Source organism: Podarcis muralis, chromosome 6, assembly GCF_964188315.1.
Source record: "Podarcis muralis chromosome 6, rPodMur119.hap1.1, whole genome shotgun sequence".
Taxonomy (NCBI): domain Eukaryota; kingdom Metazoa; phylum Chordata; class Lepidosauria; order Squamata; family Lacertidae; genus Podarcis; species Podarcis muralis.
In genome coordinates, this window is record NC_135660.1 from 41519995 (window position 1) to 41540927 (window position 20933).

Consider the following 20933-nt stretch of genomic DNA (forward strand, 5'->3'; position numbering starts at 1 on the left):
ACTATCCAGGTGGTGTAAGCAACTAAGCCACTGCAAATTTCCAGACTAGGATTTATGAAAGTAACCCTATTGTGTTCAGGACGATACAGCAATAAAGCAAGCTCTTTTCCTTTGGTCTACAATTGTAGATTGGTTCTCATTCTTGAGCACAGGTGAGAAATTATGGTTTTTACAGCTAGTAAAACCAACCAGCTACAGCAACCAACAAGCTTCCAGCACAACTAGCATCAAGAAACGCTGCTTACACAGTTCAGCATAATTTATTGCTACAGTAACTGGAGTTCAAGTATGAAAACAAATTCATAATTTAACTTAGCCCATAGTTGATTGAGTTTATGGGCTAGGTGTTGTTAAAACAAGTACCAGGGACAGCGTTCCACACTTCAAGGTGGTCTTCTGTGAAACTTGGAACTGCTGGAAGCCCCAGTGCCAGGACAACAGCACTGAGACACACTGAATGATGGGTAAATGTGGGATTTGAAAGGAGTTTGTGCAAAATGTATTTGTGGGGAGGAGTGTGAAGGAAGGCAGCAGATTATCTGCCTTGGTTTTTTTAAAAGGATATTTCTTACCCTCAAGGAATCCTGTTTGCACAACTCCTTTTTTGGTCCTATCACAGACATCAACAGAAGTAGGGGGGGGGGAAAGATGTGATCGTAGTAAAGCATCAGAAAGAACCACTTTCTTTCCTTTTGCGGGAGAGCTGTCCAGTTCTTGGCCACACAAGGTCCTTCTCCCTCCCTTCCTGAGTAAATCAAGTTTCTTTGGTCACTTTCAGCTATGTTGCCTTTTGCCCACTGTCAAGGGTAGCAGAGATCAGCTTCCCTTGCCTCACAGCACCTGCAGCTTGATTCTCCCACAGTGGCTGGGGATTTCAGCCACGGAGGAAAATCTAGAGTCCATTAGGGTTGAGCGGCTTAGGTTTGGGGGCAGACAAATCTGAGCAGACACTGTTTAGGCCCTGGGGTTGGGCTGGAGTCCTGCAGAATTCTGGACTAGCCCGCAAGAGAATCACAGCTTCTGGCCCATTAAAAGCCACTGCCAATAGGGCAGACATGGAGAGAGTTCACCAAGAGGTAGTTCTTTTGTCAGGAGGCTGCCTCCTGTGCTGGCAGCGGCACCACTTCTGCTAGCCACAGCAGGTCCAGCTGTGCCACGTGCAACTGCTTCTGGTGGATGCGGCGCAGACGGAAGAGGTAGAGTCCAATTGCAAGCATCACCACAAGAATGCACACAAAGAAAAGATAGTGGTTATAAACAAAGGAGAGACGGAGCCAAGGGCTGCGAGGTTGGTGGATGCTCTCCTGGCGGAGATCCCTGAAAAACAAAGAAAAATCAGTCTGAAGTTGAAATGTGAAGCTGTGCTAAGCTTGAATCTCTTGCAACTAGCAGACAAAGAAGCATTCCAGATACTGCAGTAAGTATGATTCCCAAATACCTGGCTTTTCTCAGGCCTATGCCCTACAGACCATTTGTAAATAGATGAGAGGTGTCAAAAACATAGGTTTTAGTTTTTTAACATTTAAGACATCATGTTGCCTACTGATAAAGGATCAACTTCCTTTTCATGCAGGCTCTGTGCTTCATTGAGAGTGCATTTGATGTCTCTCCCTTAGGTACCTCTTAAAAACATACCAGGTCTCTGCATGCATCTGCTTTCTCCTTTTCTGTTTTTTTCAGAAAAGCAGTGCTGGCAGATCACTTGCTTTCTCAAGTTTAAAAAATGAAACTTCGGACTTTAAACACAGGGTACTGAACTCTTCCATGTTTCAAGATCAATCCTATGCATGCTTATTGAGAATAAGCCCTCCTCAGGTTGAACTCTGTGAAGCTTACTCCCAAGTTCACATATTAAGATGACCGAGCACTCTAATTAGGGCTAGAAAACCGGCATTTTACTCCTAGTCAAGCGCCATGGTCCAGTTCTTTACTGAAGACCTTGTTTGAAAGACTGATTCTGAAGTAACCAGAAGAACTCTACCACTCTTAAGATGAGAAAAGATGCAGTGGACAGCAATTTAGATTACCTGAGTGGCAGGAAGCGAGTTTTATAGAGAATGGCTCCCAGTGTCCATTGTACCTCACGATCATACACCAACTGGGCTGTGCGCAGACCAGAATAATCCTTGGGGAAATGAAAGCCTTCGTGCAGGACTTGGTGCATCCATGCTGATTTGAAGCACTGGTACCTGCAAGCAGAGCATAGAGACTCGATCACAAATATGCTGGGCTGAGGCTCATCAGTTGAGAAGACTGCTGGGGGGCAATCTTATCCCCACCCCTTCACCGTCCATGGAAGAAGAGTTAAGGACCAAGCACATTCTCTGTGAAAGGGAAGAATGGATTCTTACTTGACACGGTGCAGGTCTGCATGTGCTGAGTATAGATGGTCTCGGAACCTCTGGGTCAGTACGGACCAGCTCAGGCTGCAATAATCCTGGAAGGAGGCAAAAGACATGAGTGGGCACAGAAACAACACCCCCTATCCTGGCAAAGTGGTCACGTATTCTAGAGTCACCTGGGCAGCGCGTGTGAACGTGGGCATGTGGTACAGTCCTCCCATGCGCAGCACATCTTCGGTGCAATAGTAGAATTCAGAGAACCCATAGAATTCGCTGTTAACAAAGTCAATCGGTGCCTGATAGGTGTTGCGCAGAGAGACCGTGGTTCTGTTGTCTCCCGCCAGCAGGAGGCGCACTTGCTTCGCACACGACTGCCAGTCCCCCTGGCCCTTGATGTGCAGGGTCTGGCCGCCATGCTCCACAACATCCTCCAGTCCCACAGGCAGGCAGGGGTCCAAGACGGGCACCCCAGCATTTGCGCCGAGCTGCTCACCCTGCAACCTGCAATGAGAGCCTAAGCTTCAGGGTTGGGAAAACACAGACATCCCCAGCGGCAAGTTATGATCGGTGAGTTCTTCTGTGCCACCCCGAAACAGGCTAGAGGACCATCAAAAACTTATCCCACTGATCTCATCACTCAGGGAGCCTGCCTCCTACAAATAAACACACACAAAGAATGCCCTCTCCCAGGCTGCCACTCCTTGAACTTCTGGGGGCAGTGGAATCCAGAGTTGCCTTTAGAAACCTTTTGAAACCTGGCAGCATGAGGACATCACCTGTTGTGGGTGGTGGTCTGATTCAGCACCAGCTCTTCATAGCGCTGTCGGGCGTAGTTGCCCCCAAAGCCCAGGAAGGTGCTGACGTAGACTCGGTACACGTGCTTCGTGTGTTGCATGTCACAGCCAAGGTTGAAATCAGCAAGCAGGCTCTTGGCAGCTTCCTCCTGTCGGTAGCAGAGGGGAGGGTGGCAGGGGGAGGGAGAGCGGGAGTAAGAAACAGGGCCCAACCTGGACCATAGCACATATTTCCTTCCCAAGCTACACACCTCCTGCGGGGAAGAGAAGGACGTGGAAGTCGGCACCTCATAGGCGATTTGCAGAGAGGCACCTCCCATGTCAAGGATCCCAACAGTCCTCTTTCGCACCAGGGTTTCTTCCTGGCCAGCCAGGGTCACAGAAATCACTGCATCTTCCTCTACAATCCCAGAGGGAGGGAGAGAAAGAGAAAGAGAGAGTTTCCAAAGCAATGGAAAAGGGAGATGGAAGATGGCACATCCCCATACCTCTTGGGCTGAACACTAGAAATGTCTAGGGTTTGATGGGGCAGAAGTTAGGGAAGAAGTGGGGATCAGCTCTAGTCTCTCTTGCTCACCTTCACTCCTGCTAAACTGCAGAATGGGAAGGGGCCTTAGTTCAGGTCATGTGGGAAAGCCAAATCTCCATTCCTGCTGGGAATCGAGCAAACTGCTGGAGATTCCCTCCTTCAACAGGGAACTGAGCCAAAAGAGAAAACTTCTACCTACCCATTCAACTCCACTGTCCCTTTCCCGCAGTCTCACCTTCTTCGTGGTCAAATCTTCCCAATACAAAGTTGATGCCTATCCAAGAATAGACTCCTGGGAAATTGGGGGTGGGGGAAGAAAGAGAATCAAGAGCAGTGTTGGGTTCTTTGAAGGTACAGGACTTTGTATGATGCATAAGTAGCACCCTGTGAAGTTTGAGGGGAGGGAACAACCCCAAGGGACAGGCACCGCCAACAGCAAGTTAAGCTGGTGTAATAGCTAGCTAAACCCCCAGATCCTGTGCAGTGCTGCCTCACTACCTACCTTCCCTCCCCCCCTCGCCCTTTGCCAAACTCCCTAAGAAGGAGTAAGCGAGCCTTTCTGGCCCAACACCTACCTTCTTGCTTCCCAGAGATCACTTCTGCCTGAGATTCTGAGAAGAGGAAATCAAATTCCAAGGGCACATCCCTCACCAGGTCCTGCAGGATGGCCGTCTGCTGCCTGCGAAGATCCACAAGCAGACAAACTGAGCAGCTCCCATTTCTTTGTACTGAAATATAATGAACTCCACTGCTCCTTTGCCAAATGGTCAAGATGTCTAAACAGCAGGCTCCACCTCATTTCAGAAACCCGTCCTTTTGTCCCCCTGTGCAAGTCACCCTTCTCACTTGGTCTCTTTCCAGCCACGAATCTGCAAACACTCACACAACTTCATAAGCAGGACTTAATTTTTAGCTCCACTTGGGGCGGAGATGACGCATTGCTCACTATCAAGTTAGGGAACCCTATGTGGGAATGTTGTGGATAGTAAGAGAGGATATATTGATTAAATATTATCCTTCCTCACTCACGTTAGTGAGCTAGTCTCCACCCCCATCGTTCAGCCCAGACGATGAGGTCCAGCGCTGAGGGCTTTCTGGCGGTTCCCTCACTGCAAGAAGTGAGGTTACAGGGAACCAGGAAGAGGGCCTTCTCGGTAGTGGTGCCCGCCCTGTGGAACACCTTGACATCTGAAGGCAGCCCTGTTTAGAGAAGTTTTTAATGTTTGAAGTTTTATTCTGTTTTTAATGTTCTGTTGAAAGCCACCCAGAGTGGGTGGGGAAACCCAGCCAGATGGGTGGGTAGAAATAATAAATTATTATAATTATTATTATTACTAGTAGCAGAGCACATTCCCTTGCACATTGCTGGAAGCTAGTTGATGGATTTGTTAGAATCATTTGAATTGAATTGTTCCTTGTAAATTTCCCCTTTAGTTCGCTCTTAAAAACAATAATGACATGACAGTCTTCTTTTAAAAGTAATGATAAAGTTTACTTACATTCAGTTCACAGTATTGTCCTGAAGGCAGGCTTTATTTTGTAGTCACAGTTACAGTTGTAGAGAAAAGAAGTCTGAGCTAGGCCTCAGACTTTCTACCTTGTGGCTTCCATCCTCTGTAAGGATGAGCCATGTGCTGCTGGCTAAGAGCCAGCAGAGGAGTTGCAAAAGAGCAGTGAAAGAGGAAGATGGCTGCATGACTGGCCCTTTTATAGGGTCTGCTAGGGTCACACCCATCTACCTGGTCGCACACAGGGAGGATGCTCCAGAGCAGGTATGACAGGAAGTCCTCCCTGTTTGGAGCAACATTCCCCTGTGTGTCCACTCTAGGAAACAGGAAATGTTGTATTTGACTGCTACAGTGAAGATACACCCCACACCCTGTCCCTTTCCACTTCAGGATGCAGGTCCATCTGTAGCTTCAAGAGGCCCAGCAGTTCCTGCTCCCCAGTCCCAAGCCTACTCTGCTCAGGTCTTGGAAAAATATAGCTCACTCACCAGTCAGGCAGCAGCCTCATTCCTGCAGTACACAAAATGTAGAGGGGAGTCTCTTTGTGCTTGGTACTGGGCACATAGGCAGCAGCAAAGCTGAGCAGCGGCCTGATGTAGTCACTAGCTTTGTCTGGAGTGGCTGCCAGAGTAGAGATCCCTGTACAATGAAAAGGGAATATTCCCTCAGCTGCCATCTCTACAGAACAACTCTGCCCACCTCCAGGTGCTTGGTGCTTGTGGGTTCACAGCCACCAACAAAAAAGGCATTTGGAAATCTCCAAACCTGGCTTGATCTTCTTGACAACAGGCTGGCCGTTACGGTCTCGCATCTGCCGGATGTCCAGCAGGTCGTGCGGATTCCCATTGTGTGGTGGCCAAAAGTATACAAAGACCCGGGACCCACTGCTCCCACAATCAATAACCACCCCGTAATTCAGAGATGGGTTATTTGTGTCCGTTGCCTCCAAGGTATGAAACCGTTCCAGGTACCTGCAAGCGGAATGAGGAAGATTTGGAATTAAGAGACAGAGACCAGACCAGTCTTCACACCCCTAAAAGAAAAAGAAAAAGGCAGATCCAGCATTCCATAGAATGCCTGCTCTGCTCTTTCAGAGGCTGCTATTATTGCACAACAGCAATAATAGGAATTACAGGAACACAAAATGCCTATATCACTTCTCCATAAATGCTTCAAGCAATGCTGACCCAGCATGTGCATCCAGTCCCTGCGGAGGCTCTCGTTCCCCCTTCTAGAAACCAGATGAAAGTTATTGGAATCCCCCTAGGCACTGGCTTCAGCTCCCCAGGAACCGGAGAACTGAAGCAGACATCCCAACCCACCCACTTTGTGCCATTTCATTGGTGCAATCAGAAAACAGGACTGAGAGACCACAGCATGTCCAGCCATTAAGAAGAAAGCTAACCAAATTAGTGGGTTTTGCAGATCCATTAGACAGAGAATTCATGCCACCTTAGTTCTTATTGATCCTGCTCCCCTTTCTTGTGCTAAAGGAAATTCTGGCTCAGTCAGCACAGCCTCTGCTGCTTCCCCCACCCTGCAGCAACAGCAGTGGAACAAAGCAAGGGTTTGAAGAAGGCCATGCCACAGCCAACTGCCATAGGGCCAAATGTTCCAACATCCTGACTTTTGCAGAAGAGGGCTTAGATTCCCTGGGCACTCAGCTAGAGCAGCAGCTCTCACAAATGCCACGCACCACCCAAGTATTCCAGTTGGATTTCCCCATGGACACAGGAGCCAAGAGATGCACAAATACAATTGCATCTTATCCAAGAGGGAGGAGAAGCCAGACCTATCACAGACAGAAGGTCAGGTCACAAAAGTTAAGGCATAAGCTGGTATATCAGTCTTTGTTTACATCTGTTAATCAGCATTCATGGAAGGAAGAAAGGGCAAAGGAAGAGGAGAAGCAGGAAGACCCAAGGCCTGCCATGTGGTAGGACTACCACGGATGAGGCAGTGCCAAGCCCTCTAAACTGTGTCAGGTGGGACAAGAAGTTTATCAGAGTCTGAGTTCTAGAGGAGCCATTGAATGTCACATTATCTGAGTACAGTAATTGGTAGTCTGTCCCAACAAGAAAATTCTGTCCAGTCCACATCACATTGAAAAAATAAAAGCCATGCAGCTAAATGCATCTTGTGGGATCAGCTCTGCTCTTGAAGGAAGAGGCACAAGCATTGGTCCCAAGGTCCAGCAATGAACCTGCTGATGGTAAGCTGGTGTGCATCTGATGAATGGCTGGGGTAACCCAGCCAGATGAGCAGGGCATTATTATTATTATTGCCAGGATGGGCTCACCTGGGAATCCCATATATGCCACCTTGAGTTCCATGATGAAAGAAAAGTAGGATATACATTCCATAATTAATAAATATATTTATTGCAGGATGTTATGCAAATAAATGCTGGATGTTACTGGATATTATGCAAACAAAAGCTGCAGCAGAAATGCCCTTTTAAAATTAAAGGCAAGTTGCTACCTGCCATAAGGGAAGCTGAGAGAATGTATACAATGTGAATGTATAGTTTAGAGGAAATGTGAATTTAAAAGTAATTACCAGTCTCTCCTTTGGTCTGAAAATGACTTGTTTAAGGTGGTTGTCAAATGCAAATAGCTGGCTTTTGCCAAAACATTTACCCTACCTTTATCTTAATGGCCCATTTTAAAGTGATAACATCAACAAGTCTAGACTTGTTAATCTTATAAAGAACCACAGCTGGAGAGACCCTCTTTAGCATATCAAATAAAATTCTGGCTTCAGAGGAAGTACTGTCATTTTCCAGCAGACCATGAGAAGTCTGGTTCAGATTGAGGGATCCTAACTTAGAATCTTAAAACTATCCCCTTATTTCTTAAGATGCAACTGGGGGACAGGCAGTATTGCCTATAGAAAATCATCAGCTTTCATCCTTGACTTAAATAACTGTTCTTTGTCATCTTATGGACAGAAATGTAAATAATTACTTCCTAGTTTAGTAATTTTTAATTCTTAGTAGTCTGCCAAGCATATTTAACACCAATGAAGAACCAGTTAGTAATGTTAAGAAGTTTTGTTGTTGTTTTTTACCTTTTGTTTTCTTTATGAGTTGCTTGTTGTCTTTTATGCTTTCCTATCTCTCTGGTGTTATATTTATTGACAACTTCCTTTCTTTAGGAACAGCAGACTGGTGTTAATACTTCAAGTCACACATCTAGTCATTTTGAAATTTTACTCATCTTAAGAGGAGTGGGTATAGGGAAAAGTGAGGTGTCTGAAGTGGGAAGCCTCTTCTCCTCATGGCAGTTCCTTGTGCGATTTAGAAGTCTGCTAAATCAGGACTTCACACACAGAGAGAGAAAGAGAGAGAGAAAAAGCTCTGAACTTTGTACAGATGATGCTGTGGAGAGGGTTTGGCAGCACAGTTCTCCAGCTTCTCCTCACATGTTTGCTTACATGTGAAGCCTGAATACCCAAACAGGGACTGTGTAAAAGAAGGTGGGCAAACCAGTTCAAGCAACTGCTTCTGTGCCAGATACCTCACACTTTCCAACTGCAGAACACCAATTGGCAGCAGAATTGCCAGTCCCTGTGCAAACATACTGAAGAGCAATATATGCATGCGTTGGGCATCATTTAAGGACAAAACCCCTTCAAAATTTGGGACTTCCCAGCAATTAAACTTTGGTTCTTATGTTGACACGCTGACAGTCCTTCGTTCCCAACATTTCACTAAATGAAGAAAGCCAACAGCAGCCCTGTGAAAGCACTGCCCAGCAGGACTAGCACAGCATCTTCCTCCTTCCCCTCCAGCTTAAAAGGGTTTCAGCCTTTGTTGGTGGGAAAATGCCAGCTGAACTCAGTTCATGCGGCTTCTTCCCATCACTCCCATTTTGCTATTGGATGGGAACTGTGAAATATGCCCTGCCATTTCCTCTGCAGTTTTTTCCATCAAGCATCTCCTTTTCTACTGCTATATTTGTGTTACACAAAAAATGCAGAAATATATGCCCAATTTTGCAATCCAAGACCAAGATCGTAGAAGAACAGAGGGGAAAGGAGGGGGATAGAAGGACTTCGTGTGCCATAGAAACTGCCACCTTGTTTGGTGCCACTAACTCTCCCCTTCCCCCCAGTTTCCCCAGGAAACCAGATTCTACATTATGCATAGCATGTGTAGCAGGGGTGAGGAACCTGTGTCCCCCCAGGTGGTGTTGGGACTCCCAGCTCTTGTTAGTAACAGTGACCATTGTCAATGGTCAGGAACAATGAGCCTTGTAGTCCAACAACATCTAGAGCAGGGGTAGCTACCCTTGGCTCTCCATATGTTGATGAACTTCAGTTCCCATCATCACCAGCTATTGGTCATGTTAGCTAGGCATGATGGGATTTGGGAGTCCAACAACACCCAAAGTACAGAATAATCTTAGCTTTGATTAAAGGGCACACAGTACTTTCTGACCCTGAAGACACCTAATATACACCATGCAGCGTAGCACTTTCCTTTAGGGTTGGTTTCATTTCATGCATAAACTAATTTGTTTTGCTGGACAATTGCTTCCTTAAACCCATTTCCTTCAGCTCTCCTCTATTTTAGGCAGGAAAAAAATAATTATATCTGGCTTTATCTCACAAAGATGTGCAAAAAAGGTATTTTGTGCTGCTGTACCTTACTTTAGAACATACTGTTTTTCAGAAGTCTGTTGGCTGCCCTAGCTGTCTCAGAGCAGTACTGTGCCGTATTCTTAACTAATCTCTCTAAGCGTTTTGTAGGGTACAAAGTGGCCTTTTCGCCTATATGAACAAGCCATTTCAGAAGCTATTAATTTAGAATGCTTTGCTAAAGCTTAGCTAACTTGGAAATACAAGCAATGGAAGTTGACTGACTCCTTTGAAAGCATCTTTTTGCCTTATCTCAGCATGCTTCATATGCCAGTGCAGTCACATTCACCCACCTTTCAGACTGCCAGTCCCGAGAACTAGTTTTCCAACGCCATAGATTTGTGATTCCCACAAACAGCAAAATACTGGCTGCAACTAAGAGGCCCAGCAGGCCCAGCCGCTGACGGAGACAAAGGCTCACTGAAGGCACTGTGAAGTGCCAAGATGCTGGACACAGGCAGGAAAAACTGATCCTGGAAGAAGGGAGAAATCAGATTAAACAGTTGTTAAACGTCTAGCAAAGCCTCATCAGTCATCCACAGGTCCTTGCCAACAAAATGATCTTAGAAATCCAAGTGCTGAAGCTTCCAACACACACAGCTAAACCAGCATAGCCTACAGCTGGAAGTTTGGTACAGGAGGATCCTTCTTCCAAAGCAGCTGGGAATGTAACAAGGAGCAGACGGGACCCATGTGAGTACCGAGTACTGCAGTCTTAAAAGGACATTTTAATGGCATTGGCAACCTTGCATCTAAACAAGCCAACTGAGTCAGCTAGCAATAGTTTGCAATTAATCACCAACAATGCAAGCCTATGCATGTTCATTCAGAAGTACATCCTACTATATTCACTGGGCTTACTCCCTGGGATTGCAGCCATAATCATTAACACAGCTTTGTGGAAGGGCACACACGAAGTGCATTGTACATTTTCAATCTTTCCTAACTTGCAGGTGAGCCTCTGCTACCCTGTTCTTCGTTCCCACTTCCCCTTTCCCAACCATTCATTTGGGACTTGAATAATAATGGGGTTAAAGTGCTGGGAAACAATCACAGATACTCTGCAGAGACAACGTGGAAACACTCAGGCTGCCCTTCTACCCTGCACCGATTAGCACCAAGCTGTGATCTTTGAACTTAAGTGGCTGCTAGCCAGGTTAGCTGTAACAGCAGAGGTTTTTAAGACATGCCAGCCTCACAGAGGGAGCAAGGGAAGAGGCTGACAGCGTCACTGTAACTAGGGTCATCAAGGGCAAGGGAGCAGAAGAGAAGGGTAGATAACGCTGTGTGTATCCCACTCTCTGAGCGGCAAGAGAAGGTCGTGCCATGAGCACAAATCAAAAGGCAACGCCAAAGCTTTCAGGAAGAATCCCTGCAGCAAAGCAGTTCTAAATGCAAAACCCTCTCCCAAAGCCATGCCGATCAACAAGCAATCTCGAACCCAGATCAGTGCTGGGCTATATCTCATTTTCAGATCAATAGATCTTTGTGGGATTCTTCACTTTCTTTGTTGGTCTCCCCCTGCGCTTGTGGGTCAGAGGTCTCAAACTCTAGACCCCAAGCAGTGGCGTAGCGTGGGTTGTCAGCACCCGGGGCAAGGCAAGTAATTTGCGCCCCCTAACCTGTGGATTTTAGCAGGGGGCAGAGAGCTGCGAGTGCGAGCGAGCGCCCCCAGATGTTGCGCCCGGTGCGGCCGGGCCCCCCTGCACCCCCCGCGCTACGCCACTGACCCCAAGGCTCCCACAGCGCACCTGCTCTCCCAGCGGCATCAAGGTGGCCACCGCCCTGCCTGGCAGCCGGGAAGCGACCCACGCCCATGGAGCAAGGAGGAGGAGGAGGAAGCCAGCAATGCTGGAAATGAGACCGTGTGGGTAATCCGGAGGGGGACCCGCGATCCCATCGCCTCACCTGGCCATGTGCTCGCTCCACAGTCCGTCAGCTTCCAGTGCGGGTCCCGGGAGGAAGTAGCATCTCTTTCGGCTCCTCCAAGTTGCGGGATGATCCTGGACCCTGAAAAAGAAAGGAAGAGACGGAGTGGTTAAACCAGGGATCAGCGCCGACCACCTTCCCGCCTCTACCCCCTGAATGGGCCACAAAATCGGTCCGTTAATTAATGGTCCGCATTTCATCTCATGCTGAGAGCAGCTTCACAGAGAGAGAGAGAGAGAGAGAGAGAGAGAGAGAGAGAGAGAGAGAGAGAGACGCGCCTCTGGCCGCAGAGGAGGCTCCTCCGCCCGGCAGTGCCACGGTTCCCCTTCCACACAGGCAGCGCTCCTTTCCCCCCGCTTCCCCGGGGAGCCGACTTACCGCTTCCTTCGCCCCGCGCTCGCCGTCCGGCGCCACGACTTCGTCGGCCCTTTGCTCCAGCCACGTCCCCAGGGCGACCGGGCTGGGCGGCAGCCAATGGCAGAGCCCGGGTAAGGTTGACGCAACGGAACCGAGTCGGCCTGGGCTCCGCCTCCCGCGGCGGGCAGCCAACCAGCTGCGCTTTCCGAAGGGCACGCCGCGCTGTCCAGGACGGGACCCGATACTCTCCTCAAGTGTCATTCAGTAATTTCCAACACGTCACAAGCTCTGAGCCAACCCGGCGAGGGTCATTCGGGCGGGTTTTCGTTACGTCATGCGTATATTGCCCAATTCGTAGGCCCAAGGGTGGCTTTTCAACGTACACCTCCTTCTTTTTTGTGGGCCTCGTCTTCGCCGGAACGCGCAGGCGCCCTGTTGCCCATTCGCAGCCTCCAGTCAACTCTCACACTACATGTTTGGTCCACCAATGTACAGGCATATTCTTCCCACGGCAACGTCATCACTGAAAGCAAGCCAACCAACATCCACAAACAAACCCCACGCACCATAGAAAACTGCGCAGCCTTATTACAAGCCTGTCACTTTGAACGGCAGGCATCGTAGCCAATAATTTTCTCCTTTTCCTCACGTATCTCGAATAAAGCGGGAAAGTAGCCAATCGGGTGAGGAACGAACGAAAGGTCAAAGAGGTATTGCCCAATATCCTCTCTGGATGGGCGGGAGACAGGACGGACGTTAGCCAATGAAAGCGAGCGTGAGTCGCAGCCTACCAATGGACATTGGCTCGGGGCGGCGCGAAAACCGTCCGCGGCCAATGAGTGACATCCATGGGCGGGGCGGACAGAGCGGGAGCCGCAGGACCGAGTGTGCAGCCCGCAACGGACTCGACGGCGGTGCCATGGAGCTCGGGGCGGGCGGCGCGGCGGGGCCCGGGCAGCGCGGTGGGGCAGAGCCGGGCCGCCAGCTCCTCCTGCTGCTGGGCGGGGGCGACGGTGGAGGGGCAGGTTGGGCGTGGCCCGCGGGGGGTGGCGGGGCGGGAGGGACTGGCACGGACACGGAGGCCGGCCCGGAGCCGGACTACGAGGCCCTCCCGCGGGGCTCCGCCGCCTCCACCCACATGCTCGCAGGGGCTGTGGCGGGGGTGCTGGAGCACAGCCTCATGTACCCGGTGGACTGTGTCAAGGTGAGAACGGGCGCCGAGCTGCTCTCCGGGAGCAGGGCGGGTGCTGGCGGGGGGCGGGGAGCTGAGACGAGACGCGGGAGTCCCTGGGCAGGACCTGAGAGCGGTTAACCGGCACACGATCTTCATTAGTGTTGCACTTTAATCCGCATCACCGGACGGTCCGACTAGATCCGAATTTAGCAAAAAGGGGAGAAGCCCCAGAGTTGACAGAAAGGCGAAGGAGGTGTCCCCCGATGAATGCGATGGAGCTAACGACTTCGGGGAGGGATGGATCAAACACGTTCTCGGCTCTTTTGCTGGCTAATGGCAGAAGTGCCAACGAACGATCACTTGACAGGAGAGTTAGGTGTTGCCGCCACTAGTTGACAAGAAGCAAGATCGGTTTCCTTGATCACATTTCAGGCCTTCACTTTTGCCGCCAAAGCGACCGACCTGGTTCCAGAAATATTTGGTCTCAGTCATGGGGTTGGGAGGAAGGGGTAAGGTGGTGGTGGTGGGGGTTGTACACACGGGAGAGTCCTGGCAGACGGGAAGCTCCCCCCCCCCCCCCCCTGATCTGCAGACACCTGCAAAGGCTGCCTGCCAGCACTCATTTGTGTGCAGCCATCAAATGCAGCTGAATGGCTCTGAAAGGAAGGAGTGTCCTGGGTTGGGAGAGCTGGGTGTGGAGCACTTACTAGGCTAAGTCCCTTGGCATATCTAACCTGCTCCCCTCCCTGCGCTGGCAGACAAGGATGCAGAGCCTGCAACCGGAACCTGCTGCTCGCTACCGGAATGTGCTGGAGGCCCTGTGGCGGATCGTGCGGACTGAAGGGATCTGGCGACCCATGCGTGGATTGAACATCACAGCCACAGGGGCAGGCCCTGCTCATGCCTTGTATTTCGCCTGCTACGAAAAGTTGAAAAAGACACTTACCGACATTATCCATGCTGGGGGCAATAGTCATGTGGCCAACGGTATTGTCCCTTCTTGACTCCTTGCCCCACCCTGAGGGTCCCTATGTTCCCAGCTAGGACTGTTAGTGAAATGAAGAACTGGATGCCTGGTTCTTTCTTACTGCTCTTATATTGCTAACTTCTGAATCCTGTTTACTATTGACATTCTTCCCTGATGCTGTGTTCTGCTTCACTCCAAGCATTATCTAACCATGATCATTAGGAATGTAGGATTTGCCATTGACTTTTGAAAGGAATTTGTGAATGAGAAGGGATTGTGGGAATATGGGGCAGATAGCTGCAGTTTCCACCAGAGCAGACAAACCTTTTTTTATTGTGAAGATAGTTTGAAATATGATAGAAGAATGGGTGTGTTGCTGTTTGTATTTCATTTTGACTTTATATAGTGCTCTTCCTTTGAAGCAGCTGTCCCAGATGTGTCCATGTTTGTATCTGCTCTTACATTTGTCCTTTTAGCATCCTCATTTTTGAGTGGGGAGAACCCCAAGCTTGCTGTAACGTGTTGTAGAGTCTGGTCTGCTTACATTTACTTTTTCACACTAGCATGCTTCTGAGGCTCCTTCATCTCTGATAGTCTGGACAGATAATAGGAAGACCCAATTAGCTGGAGATCCTAGAATTTTGGAACTAACTCGTCTCACTCTGAAGCTTGTTGGATGTGTTAGCAGGATGACGGCAGAATCCTAAATAGCTGCAAGAATCCTAAATAGCTGCAAGACGGTCTTGGCTCTTCTCTGCTCTAGGAATTAAAGATGATAGATAATTTACAGTGCAATCCTAACCATGTTTACTCAGAAGTAAGTCCTATTTAATTCAGTGGACTTACTCCCAGGTAAGTGGAGTTAGGATTGCAGTCTTAGTCTTCTGATTCCCCCCCCCCCCCAATCCTTCCAATGTGGGTCAAGATTAATATGATAAATATTGCCTGCACTGGAACCTTGAATATTTCTGATATTCCCTTTCTGAAAACTGATGCTAATTTCTCAATGAACTTTCATTCTGTCTTTGGGAGGTGGGTGTCCCTATTTGCTCGCGTACACTCCTCCGGTGGCACATTCTGAGAGCTCCTTAGGTCTTCTTCCCACTTTTCACATGTAATAGTCCTTGTTTTGCAGGCGCAGCAGGCTGTGTGGCAACATTGCTTCATGATGCAGCCATGAACCCAGCAGAAGGTAATGTTGCTTCCCAGCAGTCCTGCAACTTTCATGCAGCTTGTGCTGCTCCCTTCTTGTCACCAGGGGGTGCTTTCATGTTGCTTGTGATACAGTTCAGACATGCAGCCTTACCTGCTACAAGGGTTCTTTGGATGCAGCGGGTGGGTGGTGGACAAGACTTTGGCTGAAGCAAAGAATGTATTTGTGTGTCTGCCCTTGCTCTTGGTGTTGATAAATGACATAAAAACAATATTGCAACTTGTCTTTCATATTTGTGTTCCCTACATTGCGTAGGCAAAATCAGATCACATTTCAGTAACCCCTGTTTTTTACTTGGTGTCTCACAATTCCAGAATTGGGGCATTACTGTTTTTTCATGAGTTGTAGAGTTCTGCAGGATTTGCTGGGTGGGTAGATAGATCACACTGAGGCAAGTTTAAGGGAATCTATTCAAGTGTTTACATAGAATGCACACTGTTCAGATCACTGCACTTACTTATTTATTTTTTCTTTGCTCCTCCCTGCCCTTCTCTCGTCTCCATGGCTGGGCTGCTGCTGTCATCTTGTGATCAGTGGTAAAGCAGAGAATGCAGATGTACAACTCTCCATACCAGCGAGCAACAGACTGTGTACGTGCTGTATGGTGCAATGAAGGGGCAGGAGCTTTCTACCGAAGCTACACCACTCAGCTGACTATGAACATCCCCTTCCAAGCCATCCACTTCATGGCATATGAATCTTTGCAGGAACACCTCAATCCTCACAGACAGTACAACCCTAGTTCCCATATGGTGGCAGGGGCCTGTGCAGGGGCCATTGCTGCTGCTGTCACCACCCCATTGGACGTTTGCAAGACACTGCTGAATACCCAGGAGGCCCTGGCACTGAATACCAACATCAGTGGGCACATTACAGGCATGGCTCATGCATTCAGGACGGTGTACCGCGTGGGTGGGCTGACTGCCTATTTTCGAGGGGTACAAGCACGTGTCATTTACCAGATGCCCTCCACAGCCATTGCCTGGTCTGTGTATGAGTTCTTCAAATACTTCCTTACCAAGCGAAAGGAGGAGCGATTGGCTGGGAAGTGAAATGTGACTCCACCCGCTGGATTGGCTGGTGCCAGACTCAGATGACAAGCAAGCCTTTGGAATAACGATGCCGCCTCTTGCCTGCTGCTGCATTTTGCACAGCCCATCATCCTTCTCCCAAATGGATAGTAGACAATGAGCAGCAGCTTGGCCTACCCTTTTCTAGCCTGTCACCTAACAAGCATCTCCCTTGCCCCAAAAGTTGTATTCCCTTAAAAGAGGTGGAGACTACCGTGAGCACATTGGAACTTGGGGTGATGACCTGCATACCCTGAATGGGTTGCTGTTACGATAACGTGGTGATGAAGGCAGGGGAAGTGTTAGCTGAGCTGTTGTCTAGTAGCACACACACAAACCTCATGCTCTCTGGGAAGGCTTTGATTGTTGTGGCCCTTGGCACCTCCAATAAAGTCTGCTTTATCGTCACAGCCCTTGTTTGCTCTTATTCTCCTTATCTCTTGCTCTCTTTTTAGCAGCACTATAGGGCTTTGTTACAGGTAAGTGGGCCCAACCTATAGCAGGGTGGTCTAAATTGTTTCCTCTTGTGGTAGGTGAGAGAGTAGAAGGGAGATTAGTATCATATAATGCCACATCTTGTATGACTAATATTGATCCATGAAGAACCAGCTTTCTATTGTCATTAAACAGTATTTGGAGAGCATCTATGTTCCTACATATTTGGAGAGCATCTATGTTCCTACAGGATACCAGCACCACGCAACTGACAGCTTTAGGTGATTCTTGTTCCTCCCATATATATTTCAGCAGTATTCTTACCTACCAACATAGCTCAAACACACATTCTTATAGTAGCAAGGGAAAAGATGCAGTGTCTGCCTCAGTCAGGTGTTCTTTCAACTGGCTTGCAGTGTCCTCCAGTAATATATATACTGTGATGGAAAATACACAGGTGCATGTGTGCACATATGTAAAAAAAAATAGTTATTGTTCCTATTATACTCTATCACAACAGAGTAGCAATATGAAAGAGCAGAGCCAGGCTGTAGTTTGAGAACAGGCAGACAGGTGATACTGGGGAACGCCATTTATCCATCTGCAGTTATAAAGCATGCATTCTCTGCTTGCCTTGTCCTATGATGCTGGCCCCTCCATGCTGCAGGAACTCCAAAAGTACGGCACTTAGGTTCCAGGTAACTTTTAACTTGGAATGGCCAAGTGGGCTTCATCTTACTTCTTAGGGGGGAAGTGTGGCAATCTTTCCTCCTACTCTTGATCCCAAGATTTGGAATGTGTCATTTAGGAAGAGGAAGAATACACAAATAAGGCAAATATAAACCTCTGACTGAGCCAGTGTCTTACTGAACAGCCTGTCTGCTTCCTAAATGTGCCCTTTGCAGCAAAGTGAAACCTCAAAACAATACATCTGTCTTCACTGGCTTATGATGGATGTAGCCAAGTTTTAGATTTCCTAATGCATACTTTCTGTTGCATTAGGGTTATGTGAGTGATGGAGAGAGAACTGATGTTTTAGAGCTTTGAAGTCGAACCAAAGGGGCAAATACTGTAGATCTTATGTTCAAAATGCCTATTCATACATGATTTTGCTAGCTGTGCTTCTTGCTGTTTTGACCTGTCTTGGAAGGGTAGACTTTGACAGGAAATTCTTGTCTTCCTGGGAAATAAAAGTTGTTGCGGCAATGCAGAGGAGAGCCTGGTGCTCATTTCCCCTCAATCTTTTGAGGTGGTGTAAACATTAATTTTGAGAAAATTTTCTCTCGTGTCCCAGTTCACATGTAATTCAAACCATGAATAAATAAGAATGCATAAGCATGCCAGGTACAGGTGGGAAATCCTGCTGCTACACTCCTGAAACTAAGCCATGGTTTGGCTTAGTGTTCTATCCAAGCCTGGCCTTGTGGCTTGTATTCTGCAAGCAAACCACAATTGGTAAGCCAAGAACAACCCCTAGTTGCGGCTTGTGCATTGTCAGGAGCAAGACAAACCATGAACCTCAGTATGGACATAATGCTAAGTCAAGCCATGGCTTAGACCTGGGTAGCAGGGCAACAGGAAAAACACAGAGTACCTGCACACTAGTGGAATTCCTGGCATGTGGCTTTTGCTAATTCTTTCAGGAAAACTATGGATGTGGCTTGGAACTTGTACATAACTTCCAAGTTATCAATCCCTCTTCCTGCAGTAGTGACTTAACAGGCATAAACAGAGGAGCCAACTCTTCCCCCCCCCCCAGTTAATGGGCATTGTCATTCAAATGGGGTGTGTGCATCATGTCATGTTGATTATGGGGATGGCTTACATGCCCTCCCAGTATTTTATTCAAGTTGGCACCCCTAGGCAGAACTTGGGCTGGCAATGGGAGTTTCTCTCTCTCTCCCCCCCCTTTTCCTGGGACTAAGGTAAATAGTGGGGAGGACTTTACCTGTTTAATTACTGACAGGCTGCTGCAAAAGACAGAAGAGCAGTGCCAGTTAAAAGCTCCAGGTTCAGTCCTCAACATCTCTAGATAGGATTGAGGATGTCCCCCATCCAAAACTCCAGGGAGCAGCTGCAAGTCAGAGCAGTTCAAGACAGACAACATCTGGAGTGCAAAACGGGGTATGATGTGTTCTGAGGACAAGACAGCAAGGCCCAGAGGGCTGCATTTGCCCCCTGGGCCTGAGGTTCCCTACCCTGCCTTAAAGCAGGAGAATCAACTAGGCAGAAGAAATGAGCTGAATAGGATCTGTTATCTGGATCATATTCGATTATAATTAGTGCAGCCTTATTCCCCTTCCATTCTATTCCAGCTTTATGTATTGTTAATAAACACAGTAGTAATCTTTTGTCTCATTTTCTGATTTCCTCTTCTGATCCTTTCCCTTCAGGGAGAAACCTTCCTTCCCTCTGTCCCCTTCCTCCTTAAAATTTTATGTCTCCACACCAGGCTATGTTGGCTTGAGGCTGATGGGAGTTGGGAGTCGTGTCCAACAACGTAAACCTTAACCTGATCTTTTATTCCCCTTCCTTCCCTCCCACCCCCCTTTTTATGAAGATTACCCGCACTGGGATCCCACAGCTAATTCTCCCCTGGTTCTCCTTGCTGGCCTAAATAGAACTAATGTAGCCAGCTAGCCCTGGTGATCATCTAATGTTTATTGGATGGATTTCCCCCTAAATTGATTTTGAATTCTGAATTTACTGTTATTCATGTTTTGCACTGTATTTTATGCTGTTGTGTTGCATCACTTAAGTGTTTTAAATTTTGTTGTTAGCCGCCCTGAGCCCGGTTTTCTAAACTGGGAAGGGCGGGGTATAAATAAAAAATTATTTATTTATTTATTTAATAACGTCTTTAGCGGGTAGAATCATAGAATAGAGTTGGAAGGGATCCCGAGTGTCATCTAGTCCAACCCCCTGCAATGTAAGAATCTCACCCACAGCTGTTCCTGGGTTGGCTGGAACCACCAACTTCTGGTTAATAGCCAGATGCACTGATCAATTGCATCCAAGAGGTTTAAAATCTGGTCAAATGGATGTGTGTAATTTGCCAACTGCCTCACAGCACACTCAGACTGTGATTCATGGTTATGGGAGTGGCAACTGCCTCTTTTCCCATCACCCCAACTTCCTCAGGATCGCCAAGACCTAAAGAAAGGAGGCAAAGCAACTCCTACAGTAACCCCACCACCAACAGAGTAATAAACAGATCCCCTAAAAGTTTTCCCTCTGGTGGGCAGCAAATGCAATCTCTTTTTACCCCTTGGACTTTTTACCTCAGGATCCCTTCCAACTCTGTGATTATATGGCTCCCCCCCCCCCCCCCCGCTCAGCCCCTTCATTCCTTCAGTTAATATTGTGGGCAGCATAAAGCAAACTGCTGGTACAGTATCCAGGAGGTCTATTTGGGTGCGCCCCCTGGTGGTTTCTTCCTTGTTCACCAAACTTACTGTGTACATTTTTTCATTCTGTCTCCCATGCCAACAAATTCAGTGGCGGGCGCTGGTGGTGCCCATCTGCAACAGGCAGGGAAGAAAGCAGGAAGCCCAGGCAGTAGACAGAACAAAAAAACCTGTAGTTTTGTTCTCACCAGGCACTGCTACGCTCTGGACCGGTTGCAAGTGTGGAGGCAGCGCCCCATTGACCCTTAATGGAGCCGCCTCCTCTGGCTAACCTGACACCTTCGGCGCTAGGCTCTTGTTCCAGACCATTTTAACCGCCAAGGGCTCACCTCCGGCGGCTGCCGTTCGTTCGCGGAGGGGGCTCCAATCCGCAGGGTCTCTTGCGGGGCAAGACGACCCAGCTCGCTCAGGTTCGAAGCAGCTCCCCTTTGCGCAGCAGTTGCGTCCGGCTTTTCTAAGCAATAAGAAATCTCTTCGCGGCCATTCATGTGCATAGGAGCCAACTCCTAGGGGCCGAGGGGGTCTTGGCCCACCCCCAATAAAATATTTGAGGAGGCTCCCTCCCTC

The 20933-nt window shown here is 48.3% G+C and overlaps 2 protein-coding genes across 5 annotated transcripts; one reads left to right on the forward strand and one right to left on the reverse strand.

Moving 5' to 3' along the window:
* Positions 1-241: 241 nt before the first annotated feature.
* Positions 242-12633, reverse strand: ENTPD7 (ectonucleoside triphosphate diphosphohydrolase 7). 3 transcript variants are annotated; one of them, XM_028730603.2, is made up of 13 exons: positions 12122-12633; positions 11723-11824; positions 10108-10287; positions 5939-6144; positions 5662-5812; positions 4241-4344; positions 3901-3957; positions 3388-3536; positions 3119-3285; positions 2519-2843; positions 2352-2437; positions 2028-2189; positions 242-1317 (listed from the first exon to the last, which is right to left on the reverse strand). In XM_028730603.2, exons 2-13 carry the CDS (start codon positions 11728-11730, stop codon positions 1089-1091), a joined length of 1824 nt encoding a protein of 607 aa, XP_028586436.2. In that variant the 5' UTR covers positions 11731-11824; positions 12122-12633; the 3' UTR covers positions 242-1088. The 3 variants fall into 3 exon arrangements, with proteins under 3 accessions (XP_028586436.2, XP_028586439.2, XP_028586438.2); XM_028730606.2 differs by lacking the exon at positions 12122-12633 and adding an exon at positions 12022-12117; XM_028730605.2 differs by lacking the exons at positions 11723-11824; positions 12122-12633 and adding an exon at positions 8243-8493 and having other exon boundaries at positions 10108-10246.
* A 245-nt stretch (positions 12634-12878) lies between these two features.
* SLC25A28 (solute carrier family 25 member 28) lies at positions 12879-16628 on the forward strand. Of its 2 annotated transcripts, XM_028730607.2 has the most exons (4): positions 12879-13304; positions 14033-14261; positions 15377-15433; positions 15989-16628. In XM_028730607.2, the coding sequence occupies exons 1-4, from the start codon at positions 12894-12896 to the stop codon at positions 16504-16506; spliced, it is 1215 nt and encodes a 404-aa protein (XP_028586440.2). In that variant the 5' UTR covers positions 12879-12893; the 3' UTR covers positions 16507-16628. The 2 variants fall into 2 exon arrangements, with proteins under 2 accessions (XP_028586440.2, XP_028586441.2); XM_028730608.2 differs by lacking the exon at positions 14033-14261 and having other exon boundaries at positions 13127-13304.
* Positions 16629-20933: the final 4305 nt, after the last annotated feature.

Excerpts from the sequence above, each read along its gene's own strand:
- ENTPD7 (XM_028730603.2), bottom strand. Across the intron at positions 2,438-2,518 it reads CGTTCACACGCGCTGCCCAG|GATTATTGCAGCCTGAGCTG; the intron begins GTGACTCTAGAA and ends GCCTCCTTCCAG. Across the intron at positions 1,318-2,027 it reads ACTCGCTTCCTGCCACTCAG|GGATCTCCGCCAGGAGAGCA; the intron begins GTAATCTAAATT and ends TTTGTTTTTCAG.
- SLC25A28 (XM_028730607.2), top strand. The coding sequence starts at position 12,894 with ATGGACATTGGCTCGGGGCGGCGCGAAAACCGTCCGCGGCCAATGAGT. Across the intron at positions 13,305-14,032 it reads ACCCGGTGGACTGTGTCAAG|ACAAGGATGCAGAGCCTGCA; the intron begins GTGAGAACGGGC and ends CTGCGCTGGCAG. Across the intron at positions 15,434-15,988 it reads AGCCATGAACCCAGCAGAAG|TGGTAAAGCAGAGAATGCAG; the intron begins GTAATGTTGCTT and ends TCTTGTGATCAG.